Source organism: Candida theae (assembly GCF_024610275.1).
Source record: "Candida theae strain CBS 12239 chromosome Unknown scaffold69, whole genome shotgun sequence".
NCBI classification, from domain to species: Eukaryota; Fungi; Ascomycota; class Pichiomycetes; order Serinales; family Debaryomycetaceae; genus Lodderomyces; species Lodderomyces theae.
The window spans coordinates 22,702-49,424 of NW_026261469.1; the positions used below are offsets into that span (position 1 = coordinate 22,702).

The window sequence follows — 26,723 nt, forward strand, 5'->3', positions numbered from 1 at the left end:
TCTTGTTTGGACGTTGATTCACTATGCGCTGCCAAGATGTTTAGCTTGCTACTAAAAAAGGAATTGATTCAGTATCAGCTTCTTCCAGTGGTTGGATACAAGGACCTTAAACTACATTACGATAGGCTAGATGACGAAGTGAGCAATGTCGTATTGATTGGATGTGGAGCAATGTTGGATATCGAAAATTTCTTGGAAGTCAACCCCGAGGAGTTGTTGGATGCTACTGCTGAGCAGCCAGAAGATGAACAAGACTTGAATGATGTGAAACAGAACCAGTTTAAACGGAAAATATATGTTATTGACGGACACAGACCGTGGAACTTGGACAACCTATTTGGGTCGGAAGTTGTGGTGTGTTTTGACGATGGATATATTGATGGCGCATTGCTGGAGGAGAAGAAGGCTTATGAAATTTTGATCTTGGAGGATGAGAATGAGTCAGAATCTGGGTCCGATTCCAGTAGCGATGAAGAGATTGACGAAGAAACAGATGTGGATATTCCATCAGAGAGTGAATTGGTAATCAACTCTCTGGATTCGGAAGAGACAGCCACTCGCAAAAGGAAGCTTCAAGAACGTCACTCTCGACAACTCAAGAATCAAAAGAAGCAAAAGAAATCAGTTAACGAAGACAGGTTGCAATCATACTACAATCAAGGTTCGACAATAAGCACGGCCAACACCATCACCGTTTATGCCCTTCTTACAGCAATAGGTGAGACCAACTTGGAGAGTTTGTGGATTGCAATCATTGGAATCTCGTCCTTGGATAGTCATTACCCTGAGATTTACGATAAACTACAACCACTCCTCAAAGAGGAGGTGATGCGATTGAACCCAGAGCATGAGAATACCAAAAAGAAAGCTGACCAGACAATATTACGGGTTGAGCGAGACTATCAGTTGTTTCTACTACGGCACTGGACTCTCTACGACTCATTCTTTTACTCAAGTCATGTAAATTCGAAATTGAACTTGTGGACTGATGAAGGGAAAAAGAGACTTCACAAGCTATTTGCCAAGATGGGGGTGTCTCTTGCGGTTGCACAACAAAAATGGTTGTACATGGATACAAAAGTCAAGCGACAATTGCCGATCATATTTCGTCGCTACTTGCCGATTTACGGGCTTGAAGGTATAGTGCGGGAAGGATTCATCAAGACCTATGGCTACACTGGTCTGCTTTCCGCGATGGAGTGTGTTGAGGCGTTGAGTGCACTACTCGAATTGGATGAAAAGTTTATCCAAGAGTCAGCAAAGTTGAATGAAGAGGATAACAAGACTCTTGACAATGAAAAAGACAAGATAAGAAAAAGAATGGAGAGGAAAGAGAGTTCGTGGGTGAACAATTTCTGGTCTTCATGGGATGCACTCAATGTGACAAAATCTTTGAAGACGAGTGCTAATCAATCATCGTCACCATTTGCCAAATTAAAAGGAAGTGAACTCCTCTTTCGAGGTCTAGAATATGCCAAGCAACTACAACAAATAACTTTTCGAACTGGGATGTCCTTACTCGAGCGTAAGATGATCAAAAACTTGAAGCTTTATCGGTTATGCGTGTTGAATGACGGGGCGGTTCCTGATTTGGAGATATTCATTAACCCGCTAATGTTGTCGAAATTGGGAACATGGTTGATTGAAAACTTGGCCGAATTGGATTTCATCAATGGGAATCACTCTTTGAAACCGTTGGTTGTTGCGAGTTTGGATGTAACCAGCGACACTTATCTTGTTATTGGTCTTGCACCAAGATACCCACGAGGAATGAGCAACTCTGAAAAGGCAAAGTTGTTGCAAGAGCAAAGTAACAACAAAATCACAGCAGAGTCAATGACAACACATTTGAACACATTCAGTGTCGCGTTCCAACAGTTGTCAAGCACGTCAGGAGCCAAAGTGCGTGTCGACAGCTTTGATAGTTCAATAATTGAAATAAGAAAGGACGATTTGGCACCGTTTTTGGAGAAACTTACATTGAGTGGGCTCATATAGAGAGTTGTCAGTGTATAGTAATCATCAAAGTCGTAAAAAGAGATACTTATCACGTGTTTTCTCTAGATCCCCCAAAAAACTTGTTGCACTGTATTATGGTGTCCCCCACACCGGACTGCAGATCTTGTCAGTCAGAGGTGTTGAGTAGATTGGCGAAACAGCCGATTGGCTTTCTGCGGTAAATTTAGAGAGGTGTCATTAGACACAAAATGCTTACGGAAAGGATGGAATTTACCCCACATATTCGACTCAAATAGCCCAATAATTGAACCGATCAGGGAAGCTCTTTCGATTTAGGTTGCTGTTTTTATATGCCGGTGGTTAAAAAAAAGAAAAAAAAGAAAATCTCTCGCAAAGTTGACCACGTAATTAAGCTTATTGTTTTCGGAAAAACTCTCGTGACTTCGGACCAAGTCTTTCTTGCAAAATACCATGAGCTGTATACACACACACACAAGATCATATCAAAAGAGCATAGAGAATCATAGTAAAAGCTCTCTTCCTTATCGCGGTGGCTGCGTTTACCCCAGACTGTGTTGAGGGTTGGGGTCTAAATTTTGGTTTGTAAGCCATTCCCCCACGCTCCCCCACTCTTCCCCACCTTAAATTTGGGGGATTGGGGGATTTTGCGAGATTTCCCTCACAAACAATACAACGTGAGGAAAGGAGAGACAAGGGCCAGCTCACACAAGTTGCGACACAAAGAAGAGAGCTTCGGATATCTTGTCTACGATCTCATTGTAGTGTGATTCTCTCGAGGGTGATGACACTATGGAGTATTTCAAGTGAAATACCCGATACGGCTGAGAAGAGGAGCCCGAACTCAGTGCATATCAATAGTGACACACACACATTCCACAATCGCCCAATGGACGTTTGTCCGTTTAGGCAATCTCACACTGTCCCGAAACAGACGTCCCGTTGTGGTTGCACGCAAGCCGGCGTCCGCCCCAAATGCCCAGAAATACTCCGGAAAGCACCAATAGGAACAATAAAAAAAGAAATTTTCAACAATAAGATCCCTTTTTGTTTTTATTTTTATTTTTTTTTTTGTGACGCAAAAACCGGCAGAGAATGCCTCCAAAAGTCACCAACAAAAAAACGTAGACCTTTTTTTAAACCCAGCAGCACAATATACTCTAGTGATGAATATTGCAAACAAAATTGTTGTTTTAAGCTGAAAAGAATAACCCCCCTCCCCCTTCCCCTTAGTGACTGCAAATGTTATATAAATAGCCCAAAGAAAGAACCCAATCTAACCATTTTACCACATTCACACATCCACTTTACTACAATGACCAACGACATTAGGAGCATCAACACCAACATGTCTGATGCGAAATCAGACAAAGAGTCTATTCACACCATGGAGTCGGTCCAAAGCAAGCAAAAATGGAGGAACAGGCTCAAGGTCAAGAACATCTTTGAAAAGATTGAAGATAGACCTACTCCTCCTCAAGTCTACAACTACAGAGTCTACTTGACTGCAGTCATGGCTTCAGCTGCGGCTATCATCATCGGTTACGACAGTGGGTTTATTGGTGGAACAGTGGCCCTCGACTCGTTTAGAAAAGAATTTGGTTTAGATGTTGCTCCCAATGAAGCTTACATCACCTCCAACGTTATCTCGGTCTTTCACGTTGGCTGCTTCTTTGGTGCTTTATTCTCGTATCCAGGCTCGTACTATTTTGGAAGAAGGATCCCTTTGATTGCCGCTGCGTTGTTGATTACAGTCGGTTCAGGCATCATGCTTGCTGCCAAAGACTCAGTTGGACTTGGACCCATCTACGCTGGTAGGGTGTTAGCAGGACTAGCTGTTGGATGCTCAACGAACTTGACAGTTGTTTACATCTCCGAAATATCGCCACCAGCAATCAGGGGCCAGTTGACAGCAAGTTACGAAATTGGATGGCGAGTTGGGGATCTAGTTGGATTTTGGATCAATTACGCAGTTGACACAACAGTTACACTGGGGAGAAAACAATGGATGATACCATTTGCAATTCAATTGATCCCAAGTGGGTTGTTTTTACTCGGAAGTGTATTCATGAAAGAAAGTCCCAGGTGGCTAATGCAAGTTGGGAAATACGAACAAGCAGTCAAGAATTTAACATGGTTTAGACAACTACCAGAGACTGATGAGTATATCATTTACGAAATCAATCAGTGTAAAGAAAGCATTGAGGAGCAAAAGCGCAAGGTTGGTTTGGGAATCATGGACCCATTCTATGAGGTGGTGTTTCACAATAGAAACTTGTTACACCGTCTATTCATCACAGTTATGTTGTTCCAGTTTTGCAATTTCATGGGTATCCAAGCTATCAACTACTACTCACCAAAGTTGTTCAGTGGATTGGGTGTAAAAGGTGTCAACGCATCCTTGTTCTCAACAGGAATGTTTGGTGTTGTCAAGTTTTTCTGCACTTTTTTCTACATCTTGGTGCTTGTGGATACTGTTGGCAGGAGACTTTCGTTTATGGTATCGTCGGGGTTGTGCTCGATATGCTTTTGGTACATTGGTGCGTACTTGAAGGTTAATGACCCTACAAAACCAGGAGTCCTGGCTGGTCCAGGAGGTAAAGCTGCCATCGGAATGATGTACATCTGGATTGCGTCGTTCATTTCTGCATGGTCGGGTGGACCTTTCGTTGTTGGTAGTGAAGTCTTTGATCAAAACATTAGGTCTTTTGTGCAAGCAATCAACGCTGCATCTTCATGGGTGGCCATATTTGTCATGTCTAGATGGACCCAAACAATGATCAAGAGCATGTCCTATGGAATATATTTCTTCTTTGCTTCGTTAGCTTTGTTGTCTATTCCGTTTGTTTACTTTCTTTTACCGGAAACAAAGGGTATTGCGTTGGAAGACATGGACAAGCTTTTTAACAGAAATATTCCAGCTAGAAAAGCACACAAGATCGTATTGAATAGTGTCAAGAACGAGAACGAAGAGATCTTCCTTGAGAACCACCAACATGGCTTGTTCAAGATGGATACAAACAAGCCAGAGACTGAGAATGTGGAAAATCTTTTTGAAAAACAGGAAAGAGTCTAGATAGTTTATAGGGTAGGTAGAAATGGGTTTCTTTTTTAATTTACGTAGCCTGAGTAACTTGGCCATAGTGGTGTTGTCAAATGCCCACAAACTGTACTGTACACCAGATATTACTACCGCATCGTTCTGCGCGGCTAGGTCTCTGCTGCTATTTCCGGGAATTTCGAGTTGCCGCTGACCCGCAACCGGATCATTCCTTTTGTGTAATAATTGGATCCTATAACATTACATTCAGTCATTGCAGTTTTTCTCTCTAACCCCCTCCCCCGTGCTTTTTACTCTATTCATCTCTAGTCATACAACATGTCAAACGGCCACCACTTTGACGAGTCATCTGACAATGACCAAGAGTCCATTCTTGAGTTTGAGAGATTGGAGTCCACTTTACCTCCAGCATTGAAAAGATCAGCTTCCTCATTGTTGGAAGCAATTCAATCGACACCAACTCCGGGATTCCAAAGCAACCCTCACATTCAACAGGACCACCTGATTAGATCTCCACAACCGCAGCATCCAAGGGAATTGGTCACACCCTCAGGAACACCTGGCTATCAGACAATCCCCGGCAGAAGCACCGCAGCAACACCTAATTTGAAAAATGCTAGTCATAGACAAACCATTATCAACAGGTTGTCCAAGTCAGAGAATGGAAGAGAAGCCTCCCCCATTCCATTGCCCAAACCAAAGTTTGATGAAAACATCTTCAAGCCAGCTATGAATTCGAAAAACTCATCCACCGGTGTACTTTGGGCCACTGAGAGGGCAGCAGAATATGGGTACGATTCGGAGCATGTTGGAGAGTGGGCAAACTTGGGTCAGGGTGCCCCAGAGCATGGAGACACTGTTCCAGGATCCTTCCCTAGACCAAAGACTATCAATGTACCAGACTGCTCCAGGGAATATGCACCAACTGCCGGTATCAAGGAATTGAGAGAAGCTGTGGCCAACTACTACAATGAAACATACAGAAGCAAAAAGTCCAGCAAGTACACATACAAGAATGTGTGTATTGTGCCAGGAGGTAGAGCTGGATTGACCAGAATCGCATCGATTATCAGCGATTGCTACTTGTCATTCTTTTTACCAGATTATACAGCCTACGCTGAAATGTTGTCATTGTTTAAAAACTTTTCACCAATCCCCGTCCCACTAAAGGAAGCTGACAATTATGAAATTCACTTGAAGATGATCAAGGAGGAATTGACAAGAGGTGTTAGTGCTTTATTGACTTCGAATCCCAGAAACCCGACTGGGCATTGTATGAAGGCTGAACAATTGCATCAACTTCATAACATGTGTCGTGAAAAGTGTTTGTTGATTATGGATGAGTTTTATTCACATTACTATTACGACAGTGGGTGTGATGGATCGTCAATCAGTTCCGCTGAGTTTGTCGAAGACGTGAATCGTGACCCGGTTTTGATTTTGAATGGGTTGACAAAGGCATTTAGATTGCCCGGATGGAGAATCTGTTGGATCTTGGGACCTGAAGACTACATCAGTGCCTTATCGTCAGCTGGTTCCTTCTTGGATGGGGGCTCAAATGCACCCTTCCAATACGTGGCAATCGATTTCTTGAAACCCCTCAAGGTCAAACAAGAGATGAGAGCTTTGCAATTGCACTTTAAGATGAAAAGAGACTATATCATTGAAAGATTGTCCAAGATGGGATTCAAGTTTAATGAAAAGAATACACCAAACTCAACATTTTATCTCTGGCTTAATTTGTCTCACTTGCCGGGAAAGCTTAGCAACTGTTTGGGCTTCTTTCACGAGTGCTTGCACGAAAGAGTCATTGTTGTTCCAGGATTTTTCTTTTTGATAAATCCACAGAATTTGAGCCATTTAGAGGAGGTCATTTGGTATAACTACGTGAGGATCAGTTATGGACCTGAGATGCACCACTTGGTGAATGGTATGGATGGCATTGAGCGTATCTTGGACAGATTTGGCTGTTTACCTTACAAAATTGAGTAGACTGTGTGTATAGTAGTGTAGTGGAAGCTTTTTAGAATCTTGTGATTGGTCGGCGGTAGCGCAGTAAATCGATTTTCAACTCTTTTAGCAAAAGGTACACTGAAAAAAAAGCCAAGAGCGCAATAACAATATAAGCTCTTCACCTGATAGAACTGGCAAGCAAAGAGATGGAACTGCCTTCAGGAACATACAGCGTACAGAATGAGGTCTCCCCTTTCATGGAGTTCCTCAACATGACTGGACTATTGAAAATACCAAAACTAATCGTTCACCTTCTTGCCATGAACTTTGAAATCAGCTTGCATATATCATCTATTCTTATCACAGTTGCGGTCATCGCCATCATGGTACTACTAGTCATACGATACAAATACCTCACTGGCTACTCAAAGGATCTAGATAAGAAAAAGACACCTAAAGGCTCTTCCTCCACAAGAAGTCTGAACATCGAGAAACCACAAAAGTCAGCAAGCCTCTTTGTCGAGAAGCGAAAGGAGGAGAAATCAAGTAACTACCTCGACGAATTTCTTGCGGCGATCAAAGTGTTTGGGTATTTGGACAAGGCGGTGTTTCACGAATTGACAAAAAGCATGACTACACAAAAATTGTCGAGTGAAGAGGTGTTGTGTCTTGATGAAGAGATCGGGTTTCTGATTGTTGTTGAAGGAACTGCTCAAGTATATACCAAAATATCGAAGCGAAGTCTGTTGACGGACCACGGAATCAAGGGCAGTACGGGGAATGATGACGGAATTCCGGATTTTGATGACTACCAGGAAAACGGGGACTTTTTCAAGCTTGGAGACCAAACGTATCAGCTCCTTAATGAAGTCAAAAGCGGTGCCCCATTAAGTTCGTTAATATCAACATTGGAGCTTTTCAAACCATCCAAGAGAAATCCCATCTTATCACCAAATGGGCCCGTACTAACACCAAACGGAGACTCGAGAAATGGTGTCGCGTTGAACCTTGACTACTTGGGAAAACCGGCGGATGCCATAAAATCCAGGGACGAGGAGGATGACTTTGAGAGCAAAGTTTATTCCAACATTATTGTTCGCCCAAAAAGAAGGAAACACACAGACACCATGACAATTGCCATAATTCCACATTCAGCTTTTGAGCGGGTGCAAATGAAGTATCCTAAGGCAACGTCGCATATCGTGATGATGGTGTTGACGAGATTGTACAAAGTCACCATGAATACAATTCACAATTATCTAGGGTTGACGGGAGAAATATTCAAAGTTGAAGTTGAACTAAACAAGTCGACGAATTTGGGGTTGCCCAGTTACTTGGTGGATGGGCTCGTTGAGAGGTTGAAGCTGGGCAGCAACAGTTCCAAGAAACGTTCCAAGCAACATAAGCGGAGCCCTCTCGAGAGAACGTCCTCACGATATGTTTTGCTTAACTCCAAGGTGAAAAGTAACAATCCGGGTGATTTGTTGTCATCAGTGCCGATATCTCGAGACGATCCAAATCAAAGGGGTTTTAAATCGTCGTACACGGTGTTGGCTGACGAGAGTAAGCGATTCAACTTTACTGACAATATTGAAGAAACGGAAGAAAATTCATTGAGAGTTGCGATTATTGAAAACATTTTCAACTTTGTTGGTATCGACAGCGAAACCAACAATGTGTATGAACTGAACCCCTTCCTGAGCTTGAATTCATCCGCCAATAGTTCTGCGTTAGGGCTCAACAGTTTCTCGAGTGGCTCTACGCCAAACCCGATGTACCACAATGTGTTGAAGTTTGATCACAATGAAAATTTGATGAATACCATCAATTTGAATCAGCTTAATAAAAAAATGTCGCCACCAACCAGTAGGCCAGCATTGCAAAAAGCTCTCAAGAAAAGAGTTGTGCCCAGCGAGATGAATATCAAAGACGCTTTTGCAAAAGTGTTGGAGTTGAAGTATATTGAACCAGACACAACTGTTGTGCAACAAGACTCGACATCGTGTGGCTTGTTTTATGTCATTGATGGATCGTTGGAAGTACACTACAAGGACTCGGAAAAGTATGGACAGCACACAAATTCAAAATACATCTATTCGGTCAGCCCTGGAGGAGTTGCCGGGTACTTATCATGCGTGGTGGGATTTCGTTCGCTTGTTTCAATCAAAACGCCCAAGAGGTCAGGAGCGGTAGTTGCATTTATTGCCAAGAACGACTATAACAAATTGCTTGACATGTTTTACTTTTTGCAATTACCAGTCGCTATCAAGTTGAAAAACCTTTTGCCAAAAGAAATCTTGACGATTGATTATGCGCTTGAATGGTGTCACATTCCTGCCGGAAATGTCTTGTGCTCGCAGGGCGATTTGGCAAATGGTTTCCACGTCGTACTCAGTGGCCGCTTTAGAGTAGTTAAAGCAAACAAAAAGAAAGGATCAGAGAACGAGGAAGTGGAAGTGTTGGGTGAATATGGCCACGGTGAATCCATCGGCGAGGTTGAGGTATTGACCGCTTCAAGAAGGACAAACTCGCTCATTGCAGTGAGAGACTCGGAAACAGCTCGAATCCCCAGAACTTTATTTGAGCTTCTCTCATTTCAGAATCCAGCAATAATGGTCAAAGTTTCACGTTTGGTGGCGGCAAAAGTACTCTCCTCTGAGAAGAATATCGTTCAATCAGCGCACAATTTTGTTACATCGTCTAGCAGTGAAAACTTTATTTCTGCCGATTACAAAACAATCACCATTCTTCCTACAGTATCAGGATTACCAGTGAGAGAATTTGCCGATAAATTAGTGCATGCGTTGAAAGCTATTGGTCGAAACGTTATCGCTTTGGATCAAGCGCTGACTTTGACGCATTTAGGCAGACATGCGTTCGATGAGAGCTTGGCACGGTTGAAATTGTCAGGCTACTTTGCTTACTTGGAAGAAGAATATGAAACTATTGTATACGTTTGCGACACACCAGTCCAGTCGCGTTGGACGTCAACTTGTATATCGCAGGGAGATTGCATTTTGTTGTTAGCTGACGCAGATGATGAGTCTACAGCCATGTCAATTGGGGAGTATGAACAGTTGTTAATAAAGTTGAAAACAACGGCAAGAACCGATTTGTGTTTGATCCACCCTGACAAGTACGTTGTTTCTGGATCCACAAGCCAGTGGTTGAAGAATAGGGTATGGGTGCAAGGCCATCACCATGTTCAAATGACCATGGAAAAACACAATGAATCATTGGGGCCTAGTAAGAAATCATTCATTAGCGATTTGGCAGCTAGATTTTCCCAAAACAATTTGATCATTTCCAAATTTGAAGAAGCAACCACCAGGGCTATAAAGAGGATTCGTAGAGATCAGCATGAGGACATTACATTAAAGTCACACAAGAATGACTTTTTACGTCTCGCAAGAATCTTGTCGAACGAAGCTGTTGGGCTAGTGTTGGGGGGTGGTGGATCAAGAGGCATTGCACATGTTGGTGTTGTTACAGCGTTGGAAAGACACGGTATCCCTGTTGATTTAATTGGTGGGACCTCTATAGGTTCCTTTGTTGGAGGATTGTACGCTAGGGATTACAACATTGTCTCAATTTATGGTCGAGCAAAGAAATTTTCAAAGAGAGTTGCATCATTATGGAGAATGGCACTCGATTTGACTTACCCAGTGACTTCGTACATCACCGGTTACGAATTCAATAGAGGAATATGGAAAGTGTTTGGGTTTGTTGAGATTGAAGATTTTTGGGTCAAGTATTTTTGCAATTCAACAAACATAACAAACTCAACAATGGATATCCACGAGTCTGGCTATGCCTGGAGGTTTATCAGAGCATCCATGTCCTTGGCGGGATTACTTCCACCTATAGCCTTCAAGGGATGCATGCTTTTGGATGGTGGGTACTTGGACAATTTGCCCGTGATGGAAATGAAACGACGTGGAGCCAAACATATAATTGCTGTGGATGTAGGTTCAGCTGACGATAGAACGCCAATGAACTACGGTGACACATTGAGTGGGTTCTGGGTTCTTTTCAATAAGTGGAATCCATTTTCAAAACATCCCAATGTACCCAACATGATGGATATACAAATGAGATTGACATATGTTGCTAGTGTCAATGCTTTAGAGGAGGCAAAGAGAGCACCGGGAGTTTATTACTTACGACCACCTATTGACAACTATGCCACGTTGGATTTTGGCAAGTTTGACGAGATTTATCAAGTTGGGCTAGGATATGCCGACAAGGTGTTCACCGAATGGGAAAGTAAAAAGCAATTGCCCGAGATTGCTGGGTTTGTCAATCAAGATAAGATGAAGGATTTTGGAGAGAAAAAGATCATGTATAGAAGAAACTCAATCTAGTGTAAATAAAGAAGCACTTGCATTTACTTTTTGTCTATCTACAATATGTACGCTAATCCGGGTTAAAGTTGAGTTTCTGTTGTCCAGTCGAATGTGCCTTGTTGATATCAACCAATGACTTGTAAAAATCAACCACTTTTGGATGCGATCGCACCTTGTGCTCATTAAAGTTTAAAACTTGGAGTCCATCTCGCGAGGTTGCACGCGACAATGCCACATACGATTGCCCAGTTTCAAAAACACTCTTCAAATCCACTTTGACACGGGACAATGTTTGGCCCTGTGATTTGTGTATGGACAAGGACCAAGCCAACATTAGCGGAAATTGCACTCGAGACACAAGCGCTCGCCCGTCTTCATCCTCCACATTCCATTGCTCTGGCTCAACTAGCACTGTCCTGCTATTCACTCCGTCAGGCGATAAAAACTTGACCAAGGGAAACTTTCTATTTTTGAAATCACCCAATAGATCATTATTCAATTCAGTTTTCCTATCGTCTGTCAGTTTACCGTCGTGGGTCACCACTTTTTGTGTAAGGGACCCTGTAGTCAAACCAATACTCGAGTCAGGATCATTAAATATAAAATCTTTCAATTTACCCTCGTCATCGAGGTGGTCTCCTTCCTTGAACGCCTTCATATAAGTGTCCTTATCGATGAAATCAACAACGGTGCCCAAAGAGCCGTTGACAAGAGTCTCGTCAAAGTTTTTAACACACATCACTTGGGCGTCTTTCTTCAATTCAAGCTCCTGTGGAGCTAAAAAGTTCAGTAGCAAGCTTGATTTTTGGGGTTCCGGCAACGACCCTGAATCTATTGCTCGGTAACTAACCTTTTCACCCGGAAGTGCATCCAATCGACGCTTATTAGCCCTTTCAACTTCGTTTCTCGTTGCAAAGAGCTCGGCAGGCAGGATTCCAGCAGGACACTCCAAAGGCCGTGCCAATCTTCTAAACTCGTCAACAGTTCTATCTGAAATCCGTCCATCTCTCATTTCATTCAACATATTGATGAAAACCTGATCCCCCTTTTGTCTAAATATCTCCTTCAAAATGATTGTCTCTTGAATGGTTTCCTTCCAAGCCAAGCATTCGAATGAAAAGAATGCCTCCACGTCATCTCTGGTGTCGCCTTCGGCGTTGATTTTCTTCACTACCGGAGGGAGTTGATAAAAGTCACCGCAAGCAACTAACTGAATTCCACCAAACGGCACGTCATTTTTCCGCAATCGTTTGGCTATTTCATTCAATTTATCAAGCAATTCTCCATCAACCATTGACACTTCGTCAATAATCAAAACCCTCGTGTCCCTCCACCGTGCATGAGCTTTCTTGTTTCTTTTAATCTTTTTAACCAAGTTATCAACAGTACCAGTTCCCAATCCAATAGCACCAAAACTATGTAGCGTTATCCCACCAATATTACAAGCTGCTAACCCCGTGGACGCAGTGACTGCAACCCCAGTGGGGTATCTGCGCCTTAATGCTTTGATTATCGACCGGAGCAAGACTGATTTACCAGTACCCGCAGAGCCAGTATAGAACAAAGATACTCCCAGTAGGACTTTTTGAAGGACAACCTCTTGCTCCTTGGATAAAATGATTGGTTGCACCACTTTCTTTGCATGCTGACACTCCGGGGTTTTGCTTTTTTCAACTGTGGGTCGTTGGGTTGCTAAAAGGATAGTGTGGTGATTAACGGGGGTCTTGCTAGGCTGTTCTAATCGTGGGACTGTTGAGTAGTTGCGAGATTGAGGTCTTGCAGGCTTGTAGGGTTTATATGCGAATGACGAAATTCTGGTAGATGGACGCGCAAACGTCTCTGGTGGTGAAATCTTTTCAGTGATGTTTGCAGGATTCTCTAATGCAACCTCATCAACAGGGGAGCTTTCCGGTTGCGAAGGTTTGGCTTGTGACAGCTGCGAGTCTGGACCTCTTGGAGGTGATGATGATGATGATGATGATGTTATAATGAACTTGCAAACTCTACTTCTCGCTGGAGCTTTTACTGGCTGTGTTTGAGATTGCAGTGTGGTACTCCTCTTGAGCTCCGGCGACAGCTGCGATGGCGAAGAAGCCAGCCGCTTAATTGAAGTAGTGTACGTCGCATGTGGAGGTGATTCTTTTTGCGGTGATTGCGAATGCAATTCAGCATCGTCAAGCATAGCCAAAACCTCGTCATCGTTCTCACTAAACTCAAACGCGTCACTGCTGGTTAGACTTTCAGTGAAGCTATCCTCGTCAAGCTTTTTCTCATCCTCATATTCATTCTCCTCCTTGATTACTTCCGATGCAGGATATTTTTCTACCTTGTGATCGCTGCTAGGTTGGTATTGTAATAGACTTGCAAGCTGGGTGGTGTCGCTGAACTCAAACGACGCCTGCATCTCCTCCACTTCTTGACGTGAATCCTTCCTCTGTGAGTCCAAAGCAACAACTGCTCGCTCGACATCTCCCAGCGGTGTCTTTCGCAGCGCCGGTAGACTTTCAGTGAATTCAAATGAGTCATTGAGTCCAACCACGTGATCATCGACCTTGGCACCCTGCAGCACAATTGGTTCCGGAACATAGTTCATCGCTAGATCATCTAGATCTGCATCATCAAAGTCGTCATTCCTCTTGCTTGCATTAGCTGGATCGGTTCCTTTACTGCTTGACTCATCTCCAAAAGAATCATCAGAGTCAATTCCGTCCAAAACCTTGCTGGATCCAGAAGGAGTTCCTCCAGTCATGGGTCCTTTGGAATACGTCTGATTCAGTATGGCGTTTGAATACTTCTGAAACAATCGCTTGTGGACTTTAAACTGTGTTGTGTACGCGTGTATATATCGTGGTGTGATTTTGTTGTTTGTTGCTGTTCGTAGAGCTGTTGGTAGTATTCTCATGTAATCGTTGGCTTCTTGTACAGGCGCAGTAGTCTCATGCAGTGGATCACCTTGTACTTTGATGCGTGTATTGGTCTAATGAAGAAGGTATGCTTAAAGTTTGTTTGGAAAATCCGGATGAAACCCTTTTCAAACCTTTGGCGTAGGTTTTGAATCACGCGCAGAGAATATTTTACACGCGCATTGAACTGATTTGCAATATGCCATGTATAGGGTGCAGAGGTGTTTTCAAGAGATGTACTTAACGTCCACATCACAGCAAGAGGCCTTTTAAAAAATAATCATCCAGATTCCAATATACCATTTGTCTACTTATTTGCACCTATAGCCCATCCTAATCCAGAAACAAACAAGTTGGACAACTTTTCACCAGCCTTATCAGGGAGTCTAGCCATGTTTAGTTCAACTTGACTCACAACTGGTCCTTTCAAATCAGTCCTATTTTCAAACCCAGCAAATTTGAGCTTATCAAAATCCACATTGTCCTTCTCAATCTGGTCATTAAGCCTATTCCATTGATCCAAGACAATCTTTACATGCCCATCACAATCAATCTTTTGCAAAGTCTGTGACAATATTTCCCTCTGTTTGATCATGGTTTCCAATTTATCAGCTTCACCTTCCTCATCGATCCAATTTGGTGACACGTATTTCCCCACTTGGTAGAAAGTGAGCCAAAACTCATCAATGCTAGGTGATTTTGAGAAATGATCAATCAATTCCATGCTTTGCTTGTAAGCGTAAGGGAAATTGTTATCAATCAACGCACTCTCAATACAAGCACTTTTCAACCTATTGAAACATCCGTTGGTATCAGATCGCTCTGATTCGTCCTCATTAAAATACAACAACAAGTCATTCAAAACACGAAACAATTTTTCAAATGCCAAGTATGATTTTGGATTATATTCGAGGATCATCATTGCTAGTGTAATACATTGTTGTTCATGCTTTTGATCTCCATCGGTCGAAGATTGTAGTAAATCCTTTGGCGTGAATGGTTTCCTCTTGTCATAAACCAACTTGAAATTCTTGATGGAGTTTATTGCTCTGAAGAGATGCTTGTAACGAACAATGTCTCTGCGACTCCGTTCGCTCAACCCATTAGAGCGTGATAACTTTTCAAGAAGCTCGAAAAGTTGTTTGGCATGATGCAACGACCCAATATTTTCATTGAAATTTGTCGCTTGATTAAATCTTTCCCAAAATGTCTCCACTACTAAATCATAAATCTTTTGCGGCGCAAGTTGGAAATATCCATCTTCGTAAAGTGTATTAACAACCTGATGCAAATTTGCACTTAAAAGTCTTTCCAATAGAACAGAATCAACAGCAGGCTTTTGATCACTGGTAACAAACTCGTCTTCAAAAACACGAACCAAATGGATCAATTGTTCCCAATTTGAGCTGGATATACTTGACGTGATAACAGCAACCTCTTTCTGGAGATCTACTGCGCCAATGTTGAATTTGTATTCGAGGTATGTTTTCAATGTGAGTTTGTTCAATGGGTATAATCGTTGACAAGTTTTTAAAGCTTGAATTAAGAAATGCGTTTGAGTGGGGTTGAACAACGATGACAAGGGGTTACTATCCTGTAGAAAAGCGTCAAAGTTGTCGAAATGTGCAAGGTCTTGCACATCTACTCTTGGTGGTGAAGAATCGTCTTGTTCCGGAAAGTACGACAATGTTTCAATAATAATATCATATATCTTTGTCAACTCAATAGAAGAAACGGTCGCAGGTTCGCCATTGAGTGCATTGTAATAACACGATGCAAGATACTCCCTTATCAACCCATTCAATGATGCCGATGAATCCACTTTCCCCGAAATCAACTTTATCGAATCACGCCAAAGCTCATACTTTCTAAAAACCGACCCCTTATGCTCGTCATGAAACATCCAACTTTGCAATATACTCAAGTCAAATTCAAAATATTCCAATAGGGGCAATATTGTCGATTTGAGCCAAGATTCGGTGCCTCTGACTTCATTGGAACTCAATGGGGCAATGAATATGTCAAATTTAGCCTTCAAAGTTCTCGCCAACAAGTACTCTCGAAGCAGTGCATAATTAGCTTGGTAAGCCATAGCATAATGGATCCAGTAGTGGTTATATGGTCTAAGCACACCCTTGTACCACCGACGAAGTTCGTCAAAATGGGCATTTTCGAAAAGCGTGTCAATTTCATCGACTGCATTGTGAAATTGGCTCAAGTGTAGAGCTTTGGCTTGCAAGAAATGTAGCAAGCTTTCATCTTTTGATAATGAGATGTTGTAGTTGAATCCAAGAGAGTTTGCGGTTGAGTTTATGTCATGTAATAAATCATTGGCGGTAGCAACGAGGGACGTTTCATTCGGTATGGTCGTAAATTGTTCGACAAATACACCTTCAACTGGTTCTGACTCATTGACTATGAGTTGTGCAAGGTTGTAGATAGACGAATATGGAACAGTCCCAGGATATGTATTCACTAGCAAGACATTTAATAAATTATGAGTGGTGTTGTAATATGGATTGCTGTTTGTGATAGCTGATTTGACGAGTTGGAACTGGCCAGCCAATTGAGATTCAGTGGCAGATGTAAACAGTCTCACTGTAGATATGTATAGCTGAGCATCCTGGTACGGATCAAACGAAGTCATTTCTGCACTGGCTCTCTTCCAAGATAGTAATGTTAATTCAAGAGTGGTCAAACAGAAAATGAAAAAAACCAAAAAAAAAAAAAAACGCAGAGGGAAAGACATCAATCAATCAAACAATCAATCAATCAATCAACCCATTGTACCACGCCTCACACCTGGTGTAGATTACAAAATGGCTACACCTAGACAATTGATATTTATAGACGAAGTTGCAAAGAACCATGTCAAGTATTACGATCCCACTCTTTCATCATATTTGAAACTTCGACAAGATCTACTCAAGTTGTATACATCCATACAGAAACAAGTTCTAACCATTGATGCAGACGAGGACAGCAGCAGCAAAACTACCACCACCACCACCACTACCACAACGACGAGTAATGAATCGCATACAATCCTGTTCAAGCTCCACCAACTAGAAGTTGAGTTGCACAAAGTAGAACTAACGTACAGGACTCATATTGAAGAGCTCCTAAACCGTCTTCGAATTGAAAAGACCATGAAGCCGGATATATTAACTGGCATACAGAAAGAGTTGGACCAGATTATAGCCCAGAATGACGAGCTTCAAGAAAAGATTTCAAGAATAAAGACGGTTGAGAAACCACTTTTGGAAAAGATAACTAAATTGGTAAACAGTTTCAACAACAACATTGAGAAGAGTCGGGCCAAGCCGATTCTTTCCTCGTATATAAAGTCATTAGAAGGAGACATAAGCGACGAGCAAAAGGAGAAGGATTCATTACAAGTGGATTTCAAATCTTTGGTTTTCAGTAAAGATGAGTTGCGTTCACAATTGAGACAAATGTTGAATGACGAGTTAGCCAATCATGGTCATATTGATGAGATATTAAGAAATGGCAAGACATTCGACGAGTATGATGAGAATAAGGTGCTTTACAAACTATACAGATCGACCTTGTTTGACATCTCGCAATCCAAGACCTTGGATGAGTATGACGAGATGATTGCAAAAACCGTTGAGCAAATCCAAACATTGCAGAATGAAGGGGAATCTACGAAGCAGAGCTGGAATAAGAATGCAGAAAAGATATTGAAAATTAAAGCTATTGTGAATGAAGATGCTGATCAACAAGTAGTGGAAGACGTGGATATGACAGAGGCGGTGAATGACTAAATGTATATATAGCCAAATAGTATCAATGGAAGCCATGTGTTTTATATTACTTTTCTATAACGGGACTAATCAATATTACCGAATCTCCTCTCACAAAAACCATCTCTGTCCTTTTCGTTACTGGTTCAACCCCATCCTGGTCAGAGAATATCAGTTCTGTAGCATCACTCAAGACCAAATTGCAATGACTGTCATAACCCTGTAATTTACCTTTGAACTCGCGAGCTCCTCTTAACTTGACAATGACATACTCGTCGAGTTGAAATCGTATCAAGTCAAGGGGTTCTTGTTGTTGTTTGTGTTCTGTTTGTACCGAGGACATAGCTGTAGTGTGGGGGAGCAACTGTGTGCTGCTGTGTGCTGCTGTGTGTGCTACTGTGTGCTACTGTGTTGGGCAATTAACAGATATAAGCATCTGATTGATTACTTTGTCTTTTCTGTCTTTTCTGTCTCTGTTTTGAAGAAAAAAAATTTTGACGAAATCTCTCCTTTGCAAGAGAAGAAAGTGCTCAAAATTTTTCAGTCCTATCAGTATCCCATCCCGCTTCCACCACCACCCTAACTGACGTGGCTCATAGACATGCATTCAGTAACCTCAATACGATCACTTCTGAGAAGCTCAACCATACTAGCCAGAGCACCAACCAACTTAAAATTCACCGACTTGAAGTCCATAAAACTTCGTGCACCAATCCCCCCCACTGTGAAAAACTTTGAAGTATCACCTGATCACCCATTATGGCAATTTTTCCCCCAGGGCAACAAGACCACCTCACCCATCCGTGAATCGGAAGAGTTGGACTTGGATTCGCGAGAATGGACCAGTGCTGAATTGCGTCGCAAGTCATTTGATGATTTGCACACATTGTGGTATCTCACTTTGAAGGAACGTAATGTGTTGGCTAGAGAAGTGAGGTTGGGGGAGAGTTTAGGCATGGGTGATTTTAGACAGTTTAATATGCTCGACAACAAGTTGATCAAGACGCAAAAGAGAATAAAGCAGGTGTTATTGGAGAGACATATTGCGTTTGAACGAGCACAGGCTAGTCCTGATGTCAATACTGAGCAACTGAAGTATCTTGAGGAGTTTGAACAGAGGTATGTCAGTTGCAGCGAGGCAGAAATTGGTGAAATGGATGCCAAGTTGTTGCGGTTACAATATGCATTTTTTGGAATTGAACCTGCATTGACATTGGAGACTTTGAAAGATGACATTGACCCCAATTTCGTCAAGGGGGTCAGCTATACTAGCCAAGTGAAGCTAAATAGATATTTGGAACAGAATCCTGAAACAGATTTGCAATTGCCGTTGAATGGTATAATGGAAGAATTGCCATTCTTCTTGTACGATGTTGAAGAGGCAATTGATCAAGTGAAACAGTTGCGAGAATCAGGACAGTCACGCAAATTGGACAAGATTGAAGTTATTCCATTTTTGAACAAGGCAATTGGGAAACATTTGGGTACTGGAGAGGATGGCGAAGATGTGTAAATAAAATCAACTTGTATATATAGACATGAGCCTTTAAAAAAAAAACATTCTATTGCAAATGCTACTATTCGTATGGCCAATGTGTCTGGAGAACATACTAGAGCTAGAGGCTGTACCTCAGTTCGAACATTTTGACCCCATACTCAGACACATCCTTGTCGGTGTAGTTTCTCCTTCTATACGCATCAACCGCCCAATGAGAGAGAAAAATGAAAAATTGCACCACCAGAAAACAAAAATCTCACATTGTAGTAACAGCTACCCAACCATCAACACAAATCCAGCCAGCTAAATCTACTAGAAGATGGGAGGCAGAATACATGGATTCCTCGGGGGTGTATTATTAACATCTACATTGACATACTACACAGGCCAACTATTCCATCGCAATCAAGAATTCATTTCACAACATCTCCAAGCCTCAAACCACATCATCAATAATCGAATCTTGACCGATTCCGAATTACGCAACACCGTTATACCCAATAACCACATTGTCCGTAACGAGAGAGCCAACTTTGCTGAAACTTGTAAAGATATATGGAATGAGGAGATTATCAAGATGGTTAATTGGGTTTATGGTATAAATTGGTACAAATTGGGCATCAAGTTGGACGATGAGACAAAGAAGTTGACGGACAAGATTGCCGAGCTGTTAGTTAATAAGAAGTAGGGGACTGCTATGTATACATACATATAATGTATTCACATATCCACAAAAATGATATAATTAAATCTCTAGTTATTGCTATACAAAGCAGATTCACTCCACCTTCCTTGCCTCTTCTTTAAAATGCTTCTTTATCTGTCTTCCTATACTCCAGCTAATCACAGGAGCAAAAATCAGCAAAACAAAGCTAACAACCACTTGCAAAACCCCCCATTGGCGAGGTAGGATCCCCAACGTACTACATCCAAGCACCCAGCCCACAACATCAGTAGTGATTGTATCATACCCCTTCGACAACTGATCACACACTATATCCGCACAAACATCACTAGGAATAGGCGCACTTGGACCCTCAATCAACTTTGTCAACTGCGGCTTGGTCTTTTGCTCCTCATCAAACCCTTCACTTTGGAAATTTCCCGGAAACACACACGAGACACGATAATTAAACGGTCTCAACTCCTGTCTCAAAATCACCGAGAGCGACTCGAGCGCCGCTTTCATGGGCGCATATTGGGCGTATCCGACAAATGGGAAAAACGAAACCACCGAACTGAATATGATAATGTGTCTAGGTGTCCATTCATGGGGTGGGACGGATTTGGATTTGTTCATCTGCAACAAATGCTTAAACCCGCTATGCACTACATTCAACGCCGTTCGATAATTGATATCGATCCCAGCGTCCAAATCACTCAGAGTCAAGTCTTGGAAGAGTTTAGGCACACTAGATCCAGCACAACAAAATATGATTGTTGGATCATACCCATGTACAGTGATTTGTTTCCATAGATTGACAAAATCCTCATAGTTGGCAGCATCGCATGAGTAGCTGGCCACTTTGGCGGTGTGATGGGGATGCGCCTTGGGTAATTCGAGTATACGTTTCACTTGCGTATCTAGCTTCGATTGGGTTCTGGCAACGAGTATGACGGAGCAGTTTTGCAAGTATAACTTTGCTGCAATGTCGGCGCCGACGCCCTGGGATGCTCCTACTATAATTGCAGTTTTGCCGTCGACGGGGAAGTGAGATTTGGAGAACCACATGAGTTTTGGTGATTGAAGGGGGATTGAACGTCGCTGAGGAGATGCAAAATGGCTTTATCATAGAATTTGCTTTTTTTTTTTGCTTTTGGTTTATGTTACACGCGCATTTCCTACCACCACCACCATGAGAAGAGTGGATATGCTTATGCTTATACTGTATGTACACGATTAACTAAGAAACGTCTTGTCCCAAACCTATGTGGATCTCAAGAATGGCGACTGAGGTATATTAGAAGATCCTAGTTGCGCTTCAGTGGCACCAGGAGTTCTTCTTGGTTTAGTTTTATACTTTTTCGAAACCAACAATTTCCCCTTCAATTCACCAGTGTGTCTTTCCATATTAGGCAAGCTCTCCAACAGCTTCCTCAATTTCTCATCGTCGATTGTGGTGGTAGCAGTGGCAGAATCAGTACCATCTCTTTCTTCTCCCCCTCCTCCTCCTACTTCTTTTTCTTCTATTCCGTTCTTAAAGAACTCCTTTTTACAAGTTTCAACAGCATTTCTAAACACTTGCTCGCCATCAGGTCTGCCACTAGTCAACTTCTTCACATTCAACTCAGTTATATCATCCAATGGTATATTCTGCAACTCCAACTTGGCAACAGCCTTTGCAGTAAACCACAACTTGATCTCATATTTGGAATCGACCAACTCCAACACACACATAGGTGCCTTATCCTCACCCAATCGAGGCTCCAATTTGATTATCCTCGTGAACCCGTGGTCTCTATTTGCGTACCGTTGGGTCAATTCGCGAATCACTTTCAATCCCACATCTTGCTTGTCTGGAGGCTGCAAGTAGTCAAAAGCCTTGATTTGGAGTAGTTTTTCTCCAGGGTTGTTGTTGCTGCTGCTTGTGGTAGTAGTAGTAGTAGTAGTAGTAGATCTGGCAAGTTGTTTACTCTCAGCGAGTGCTTTGCCCAAGAATCGTTCAATATGAGGTTGTGCTTGTCTAGCTTTTGCTTGTGTGGTTATTATATTCTCGTTACGTATGACGTTGGCACATAGGTTTTTGTAGATCATCTTCTTGTGGGCAGCCACATCCTTGTTGAAATGGTTTATTGTGACCATGCTGCGGGAAGAAGCGATACGTTTAAAGTATGTACAGGTGAAATGGAATAGCCCGTTGTATGTGTGTGTGTGTCTACGGTGGAAAGAAGGAAATGAAATTTTTTTTTTTTTCATACAAAAAGACTGGTGTCGCAACAATAGGTGTCACGACATTGTATACTGTTTATGACACTGAATAGATTGGACAGCGAGAGAAAGAGAGAGAGAAAAAAAAATTTAACCATCGCATCTTCATCCATCACAAGACTTCAATACAGATTACACAGCACACACATTCACACCTCAAACATGCATTTGATGTACACCTTGGACGCCGATGGCAAGAGAATATACACTTTAAGGAAACTCACAGAGTCTGGCCAGATCACCGAATCAGCACATCCAGCCAGATTCAGTCCCGATGACAAGTATTCAAGACAAAGAGTCACTTTGAAAAAGAGATTTGGGTTGTTACCTACGCAGAATTAAGAGAGTGAGAGAGGAGTCATGTTGTTGAAGGGTTTTTGTTTACGAAGAGGAATTTTAATTTTCAAGTATCTTTCATAGAATGGTTGAGATATAATGTATATGCGCTTTATTGAAACTTTCAAGGATTGATTTAATTAACAGGCGTGAGAAAGGCTATGTATGATCTGTAACTGGATATGGCTTCTCATGACTTACATTCGCAGATACCTTGTGTCCATTTGGGCTCCGCCCATGACTCTGGTCTGTACTCTGTCAAAAATTGTGGGTTGTAACTATCACCACACACCTGGTGGGTGATCCACAACAAGGAACCTTTCCCACTAGCCTAATACTTTGAGTGTACCAATCCACTATTCTCTTTCCTCCATTTCTTCTTCTTCTTCTTCCTCCTCTTCTTCAGCTAGAGCAGTCTCCCTTTGTCCCGTAGCTTGTAAATGATACTCAGCATTCCGTATATAACTTTCCCACATCCTAGCCAACACCTCTGTTGACAAATTGTTCTTGTTTGCATCGCCTAGTAACTTTTTCATTTCAACTACTGATTCATTCAAATTCTCCTATAAAAGAAGTTTAGTTAGTAATTGATCTTCAACATCGTGCTGAGTTAAAGAGGGAGGGACGTACCATGTTGGTTATTATTCTTGCTAGGAGCATATTGTGAGTTTGTTCATGTGGATTCTCCATGTTTGGATGTGCGGAGTGCAATGGTGAGAGTAGCGTGGCTTGTTGTGTATGTTTATGGTTTCCACACTTTCAAGTTTTTTTTTTTTTCACGTGTGTGTCTTTTGGCTGAGCCAGACGGAACAAATTTTCAACAGATCACCTCCCAACATTCAGCACGTCATAAGCAATACTCATAAACTTACACACACACACACACACACACACACAGAGTGTGTGAGATATCACAATGGACAAAGTACTTCTCATATTGCTATCCATTCTCATTGGATTTATTCTTCTACTCATCCAGTTCTTTCTCCAATCAGGCGGATTGAACGCTATAAAATTTTCATCAAAGAACAAGTCGCCATATTACAAACCAAGTTTCATTATATGCGGACCTAACAACAGCGGCAAAACCGCCCTCTTTTATCGTCTCGCTACTGCAGAAAGTAGTGAACAACAACAACAACAAGAAGACGACGAAGGGGAAGAGGAACAGGACCAAAAGAAGGGCCGTGCAAAGATCACAACCACGGTTTCTTCAATTGAACCTAATTTCGGCACTGTGACATTGCCCATTACGACTCCAAGTATAAGCAAACCATTCCAATTGGTAGATTACCCGGGCCACTTGAAGTACTGGAACTTGTTTACGAAATTGATCAAGAACGACATCACGTTATCCAACATCAAGGGGATTGTCGTTGTGATTGACTCGAGCAGCGCCAATTGGACCAAGGGAAGCACAAATGCCAACACCAAATCTGGTAGTGGCAGTACTAGTGCTACTAGCTCTGCTGGAGCTGAAGTTGAGAAATTGACCAAGTTTTTGTACAACTTGCTCGCCATCACCGAACGCAAACAAAATGGAATCGATTTCCTCTTTGCCGTCAACAAATCAGACTTGTTTGACTCGGTACCCACGCATAAAATAAGATCGACTTTGGAAGTGGAGATTGATAAATTGATCCATAATGAGATCAACAATGTCGACAAGACGTCAGGAATTGACGCGATTGGAGAAGACGTGGATGAGGGAGCCAATGATGGTAGCAATGGAGGTGAATATGGCAGTGGCAGTGGCAGTGGTGCAGGTTCTGGTGCAGGTGCTGGTGGGTATAGAGAAAACATGCGTGAGTTTTGGTTGAGCATCATCGGGTCCAGTGAAGGACAATTTACATTTGATAAGTTGGAAGGTAATATGGATTTCTTGAGTGGCAGTGTGTTGAAGAACAAGATTGACAAGTGGGAGTCGTGGTTTGATGAAAAAGTCGTCAACTCGTGAGTAAGGGATGTACCTATTTGGATATATATATATATATGTATGTATGTATAGCATTCACTCTAATGACAAGAACTAATGAAGATGCGTCTTTGTATTGAGGTGTTGTCAATGGAACATGGGGACTTGAGTCGTGGTAGTGGTAGTGGTAGTGGTAGTGGTAGTGGTGTAGATAGGACTCGTCTTTGTCAATGACTTTTGAGTCAGCATAGTCAAGCAACACTGCGGTTACCATCTATTCGAAATGTCCTACAGTTCACCAATCGAGTATCCGGTATTAATCAATTTGAGAAAAAGTTTCTTGCAATGAGATAGACCGGCTTGGACTTAGCAGCGCCATCTCCACATCTGTTTTAAGAACTCGAGGAAGGTTGTGTTTGTGACAATTAAGTAATGCATCCACGACCAGCACTGGAATTGCCGTAGTGGTGCCAGTAACCTAGTTTTCTATGAAAAAGCATAACCACGTTACAACTCCTGTCACCATATTAAACCAATGCATGGGTTAGTTTCAATTAAGCAATGTTGTGATGGGGTGCTGAGGGAAAGAACCCCGGTTGTTGAATCTTTTCAGTACGTTGTTTATTATAAATTTTCTTTTGATTCAACATCAACCTATTTCGATAGACTTGTTGATTCAAAGTGTATTTCTTGAACTTGTATTGCGTTAGTTCCGTTTGCTTTTCGGCTAGTTCTTGTTCCGTTTTGAGTAATTTTGCTTTTAGTGATTCATAAGTGGTTGAATCCTGTTTTGCAGTGGTGGAATCTGATTGCTTCTTCTCTTTCTCTTTGTTACTATATTTATCACTACTCTCATCTGATTTGTTGTCAGCAGTGGATGTTCTCTCTTTTGACGTCGACCAGTACGAACTGATCCCCCACAAATACGGTTTTGCAGCTTCAACTTCAACTCGCAATTTGTCCACTTGCAGACGCAACTCATCCACTTGTTTTTGCAACGCAGTGTATTCATCCAGTGGTATAGGCGATGCAAACTGATCATCTCTCAAGTGTTGCGCACAAGTGTAGAAGAAATCGGCATTGTTGTCAGCTAGTAGTACCGTCGTTGATGGCTTGAAGCATATCGTGCACGGTTTGGAATCTTGTTGTGCGACAAGACGTGCGTTATATTTATTGGGGAATGGTGGTTGTAGCTGTTGCTTGGCGGTGGGTTGTGGTGGCGTACTCATACTGTGGAGTGAAGAGAAGACGAGTTATCACTCGGAGGTATTGTCAGTGCTGAAGCCATTTCAACTTTTGAGAAAGTCTCTCTGTTTTATTTGTTTTTTTTCCTTTTAGCAGGTTTGCACGTGACAACCGGGTTTGATAAGGTGCCAAAAAAAAAAAAGAAAAAAAGAAAAGCAGTAAAATCGTCTCATTCTGCTAGTGTAGAGAGGATGGTGTAGGCACCATAGGTTGCCCCTTTGATATATATATATATTGATATGAGATTAATAACTTTAAAGAACGCAAGATGCTAACTACAACCCCTACTGTTGACCATTTTCTTTTTTTTGATGTGCTAGGTCCATTAATTAGCAGGTCAATTGAACATCTATAGATTTCAGCTTCAATGCTTATTGTGGAAGGGGGGTGAGGTTAAGTCAGAGCTGTATTAAATATCACAAATTACTGAGAAAGGAAGACATGGCCGTTTAATATATTGGCTTCTTTCTTTTGTAGGAAATAAAATCTCAATTGATTCAATTAATATCGCTCGTTGAAATTGCGTCTCATTTGCAAAATTGAAAATGTCGTTCTAAGGACTTGAAATTAGTTTATTAACCGTGTTTCGGACATTGATAGAAGTAGAAGTTCTCCTTATTCAAGCCGGATTTTATGACAACAAGTGATATGACAAAGAGCCAAAATCTTTGGAGGAGTGTTGGTTGCAAACGAAGAAACAAAAGAAACTTACGCTGACAGCTGTTCTAATGCTTTCCCTCTCCTTCTAGTTTGACATGTAGTGAATGAATAGATCCCATCCACAATGTCGTGT

The 26,723-nt window shown here is 41.9% G+C and overlaps 13 protein-coding genes across 13 annotated transcripts; 6 read left to right on the forward strand and 7 right to left on the reverse strand. All coding sequences in view use genetic code 12, as the record gives it.

The window, feature by feature from the left end:
* Positions 1–36: 36 nt before the first annotated feature.
* CDC45 (DNA replication initiation factor) lies at positions 37–1,998 on the forward strand (the record flags this gene model as incomplete). Its single annotated transcript, XM_051753699.1, has 1 exon — positions 37–1,998. One exon carries the CDS (start codon positions 37–39, stop codon positions 1,996–1,998), a length of 1,962 nt encoding a protein of 653 aa, XP_051607300.1.
* A 1,327-nt stretch (positions 1,999–3,325) lies between these two features.
* Positions 3,326–11,355, forward strand: KGF57_004214 (NTE1; the record flags this gene model as incomplete). Its single annotated transcript, XM_051753700.1, has 3 exons — positions 3,326–5,017; positions 5,348–6,968; positions 7,388–11,355. The coding sequence occupies 3 exons, from the start codon at positions 3,326–3,328 to the stop codon at positions 11,353–11,355; spliced, it is 7,281 nt and encodes a 2,426-aa protein (XP_051607301.1).
* Positions 11,356–11,407: 52 nt separating this feature from the next.
* On the reverse strand, positions 11,408–14,086 carry PIF1 (DNA helicase; the record flags this gene model as incomplete). The annotated part of the gene is made up of 1 exon (XM_051753701.1): positions 11,408–14,086. One exon carries the CDS (start codon positions 14,084–14,086, stop codon positions 11,408–11,410), a length of 2,679 nt encoding a protein of 892 aa, XP_051607302.1.
* A 461-nt stretch (positions 14,087–14,547) lies between these two features.
* On the reverse strand, positions 14,548–16,887 carry KGF57_004216 (uncharacterized protein; the record flags this gene model as incomplete). The annotated part of the gene is made up of 1 exon (XM_051753702.1): positions 14,548–16,887. The coding sequence occupies one exon, from the start codon at positions 16,885–16,887 to the stop codon at positions 14,548–14,550; it is 2,340 nt and encodes a 779-aa protein (XP_051607303.1).
* A 172-nt stretch (positions 16,888–17,059) lies between these two features.
* Positions 17,060–18,028, forward strand: KGF57_004217 (uncharacterized protein; the record flags this gene model as incomplete). The annotated part of the gene is made up of 1 exon (XM_051753703.1): positions 17,060–18,028. The coding sequence occupies one exon, from the start codon at positions 17,060–17,062 to the stop codon at positions 18,026–18,028; it is 969 nt and encodes a 322-aa protein (XP_051607304.1).
* A 46-nt stretch (positions 18,029–18,074) lies between these two features.
* Positions 18,075–18,350, reverse strand: SMX4 (U4/U6-U5 snRNP complex subunit; the record flags this gene model as incomplete). The annotated part of the gene is made up of 1 exon (XM_051753705.1): positions 18,075–18,350. One exon carries the CDS (start codon positions 18,348–18,350, stop codon positions 18,075–18,077), a length of 276 nt encoding a protein of 91 aa, XP_051607305.1.
* A 258-nt stretch (positions 18,351–18,608) lies between these two features.
* Positions 18,609–19,520, forward strand: KGF57_004219 (mitochondrial 54S ribosomal protein uL29m; the record flags this gene model as incomplete). Its single annotated transcript, XM_051753706.1, has 1 exon — positions 18,609–19,520. One exon carries the CDS (start codon positions 18,609–18,611, stop codon positions 19,518–19,520), a length of 912 nt encoding a protein of 303 aa, XP_051607306.1.
* Positions 19,521–19,824: 304 nt separating this feature from the next.
* KGF57_004220 (uncharacterized protein) lies at positions 19,825–20,193 on the forward strand (the record flags this gene model as incomplete). Its single annotated transcript, XM_051753707.1, has 1 exon — positions 19,825–20,193. The coding sequence occupies one exon, from the start codon at positions 19,825–19,827 to the stop codon at positions 20,191–20,193; it is 369 nt and encodes a 122-aa protein (XP_051607307.1).
* Positions 20,194–20,283: 90 nt separating this feature from the next.
* Positions 20,284–21,237, reverse strand: KSR1 (3-dehydrosphinganine reductase; the record flags this gene model as incomplete). Its single annotated transcript, XM_051753708.1, has 1 exon — positions 20,284–21,237. One exon carries the CDS (start codon positions 21,235–21,237, stop codon positions 20,284–20,286), a length of 954 nt encoding a protein of 317 aa, XP_051607308.1.
* Positions 21,238–21,432: 195 nt separating this feature from the next.
* On the reverse strand, positions 21,433–22,308 carry MRPL8 (mitochondrial 54S ribosomal protein bL17m; the record flags this gene model as incomplete). Its single annotated transcript, XM_051753709.1, has 1 exon — positions 21,433–22,308. The coding sequence occupies one exon, from the start codon at positions 22,306–22,308 to the stop codon at positions 21,433–21,435; it is 876 nt and encodes a 291-aa protein (XP_051607309.1).
* Positions 22,309–23,126: 818 nt separating this feature from the next.
* Positions 23,127–23,460, reverse strand: DAD4 (Dad4p; the record flags this gene model as incomplete). Its single annotated transcript, XM_051753710.1, has 2 exons — positions 23,127–23,333; positions 23,401–23,460. The coding sequence occupies 2 exons, from the start codon at positions 23,458–23,460 to the stop codon at positions 23,127–23,129; spliced, it is 267 nt and encodes an 88-aa protein (XP_051607310.1).
* Positions 23,461–23,686: 226 nt separating this feature from the next.
* Positions 23,687–24,727, forward strand: KGF57_004224 (Signal recognition particle receptor subunit beta; the record flags this gene model as incomplete). The annotated part of the gene is made up of 1 exon (XM_051753711.1): positions 23,687–24,727. One exon carries the CDS (start codon positions 23,687–23,689, stop codon positions 24,725–24,727), a length of 1,041 nt encoding a protein of 346 aa, XP_051607311.1.
* Positions 24,728–25,239: 512 nt separating this feature from the next.
* KGF57_004225 (uncharacterized protein) lies at positions 25,240–25,914 on the reverse strand (the record flags this gene model as incomplete). The annotated part of the gene is made up of 1 exon (XM_051753712.1): positions 25,240–25,914. The coding sequence occupies one exon, from the start codon at positions 25,912–25,914 to the stop codon at positions 25,240–25,242; it is 675 nt and encodes a 224-aa protein (XP_051607312.1).
* Positions 25,915–26,723: the final 809 nt, after the last annotated feature.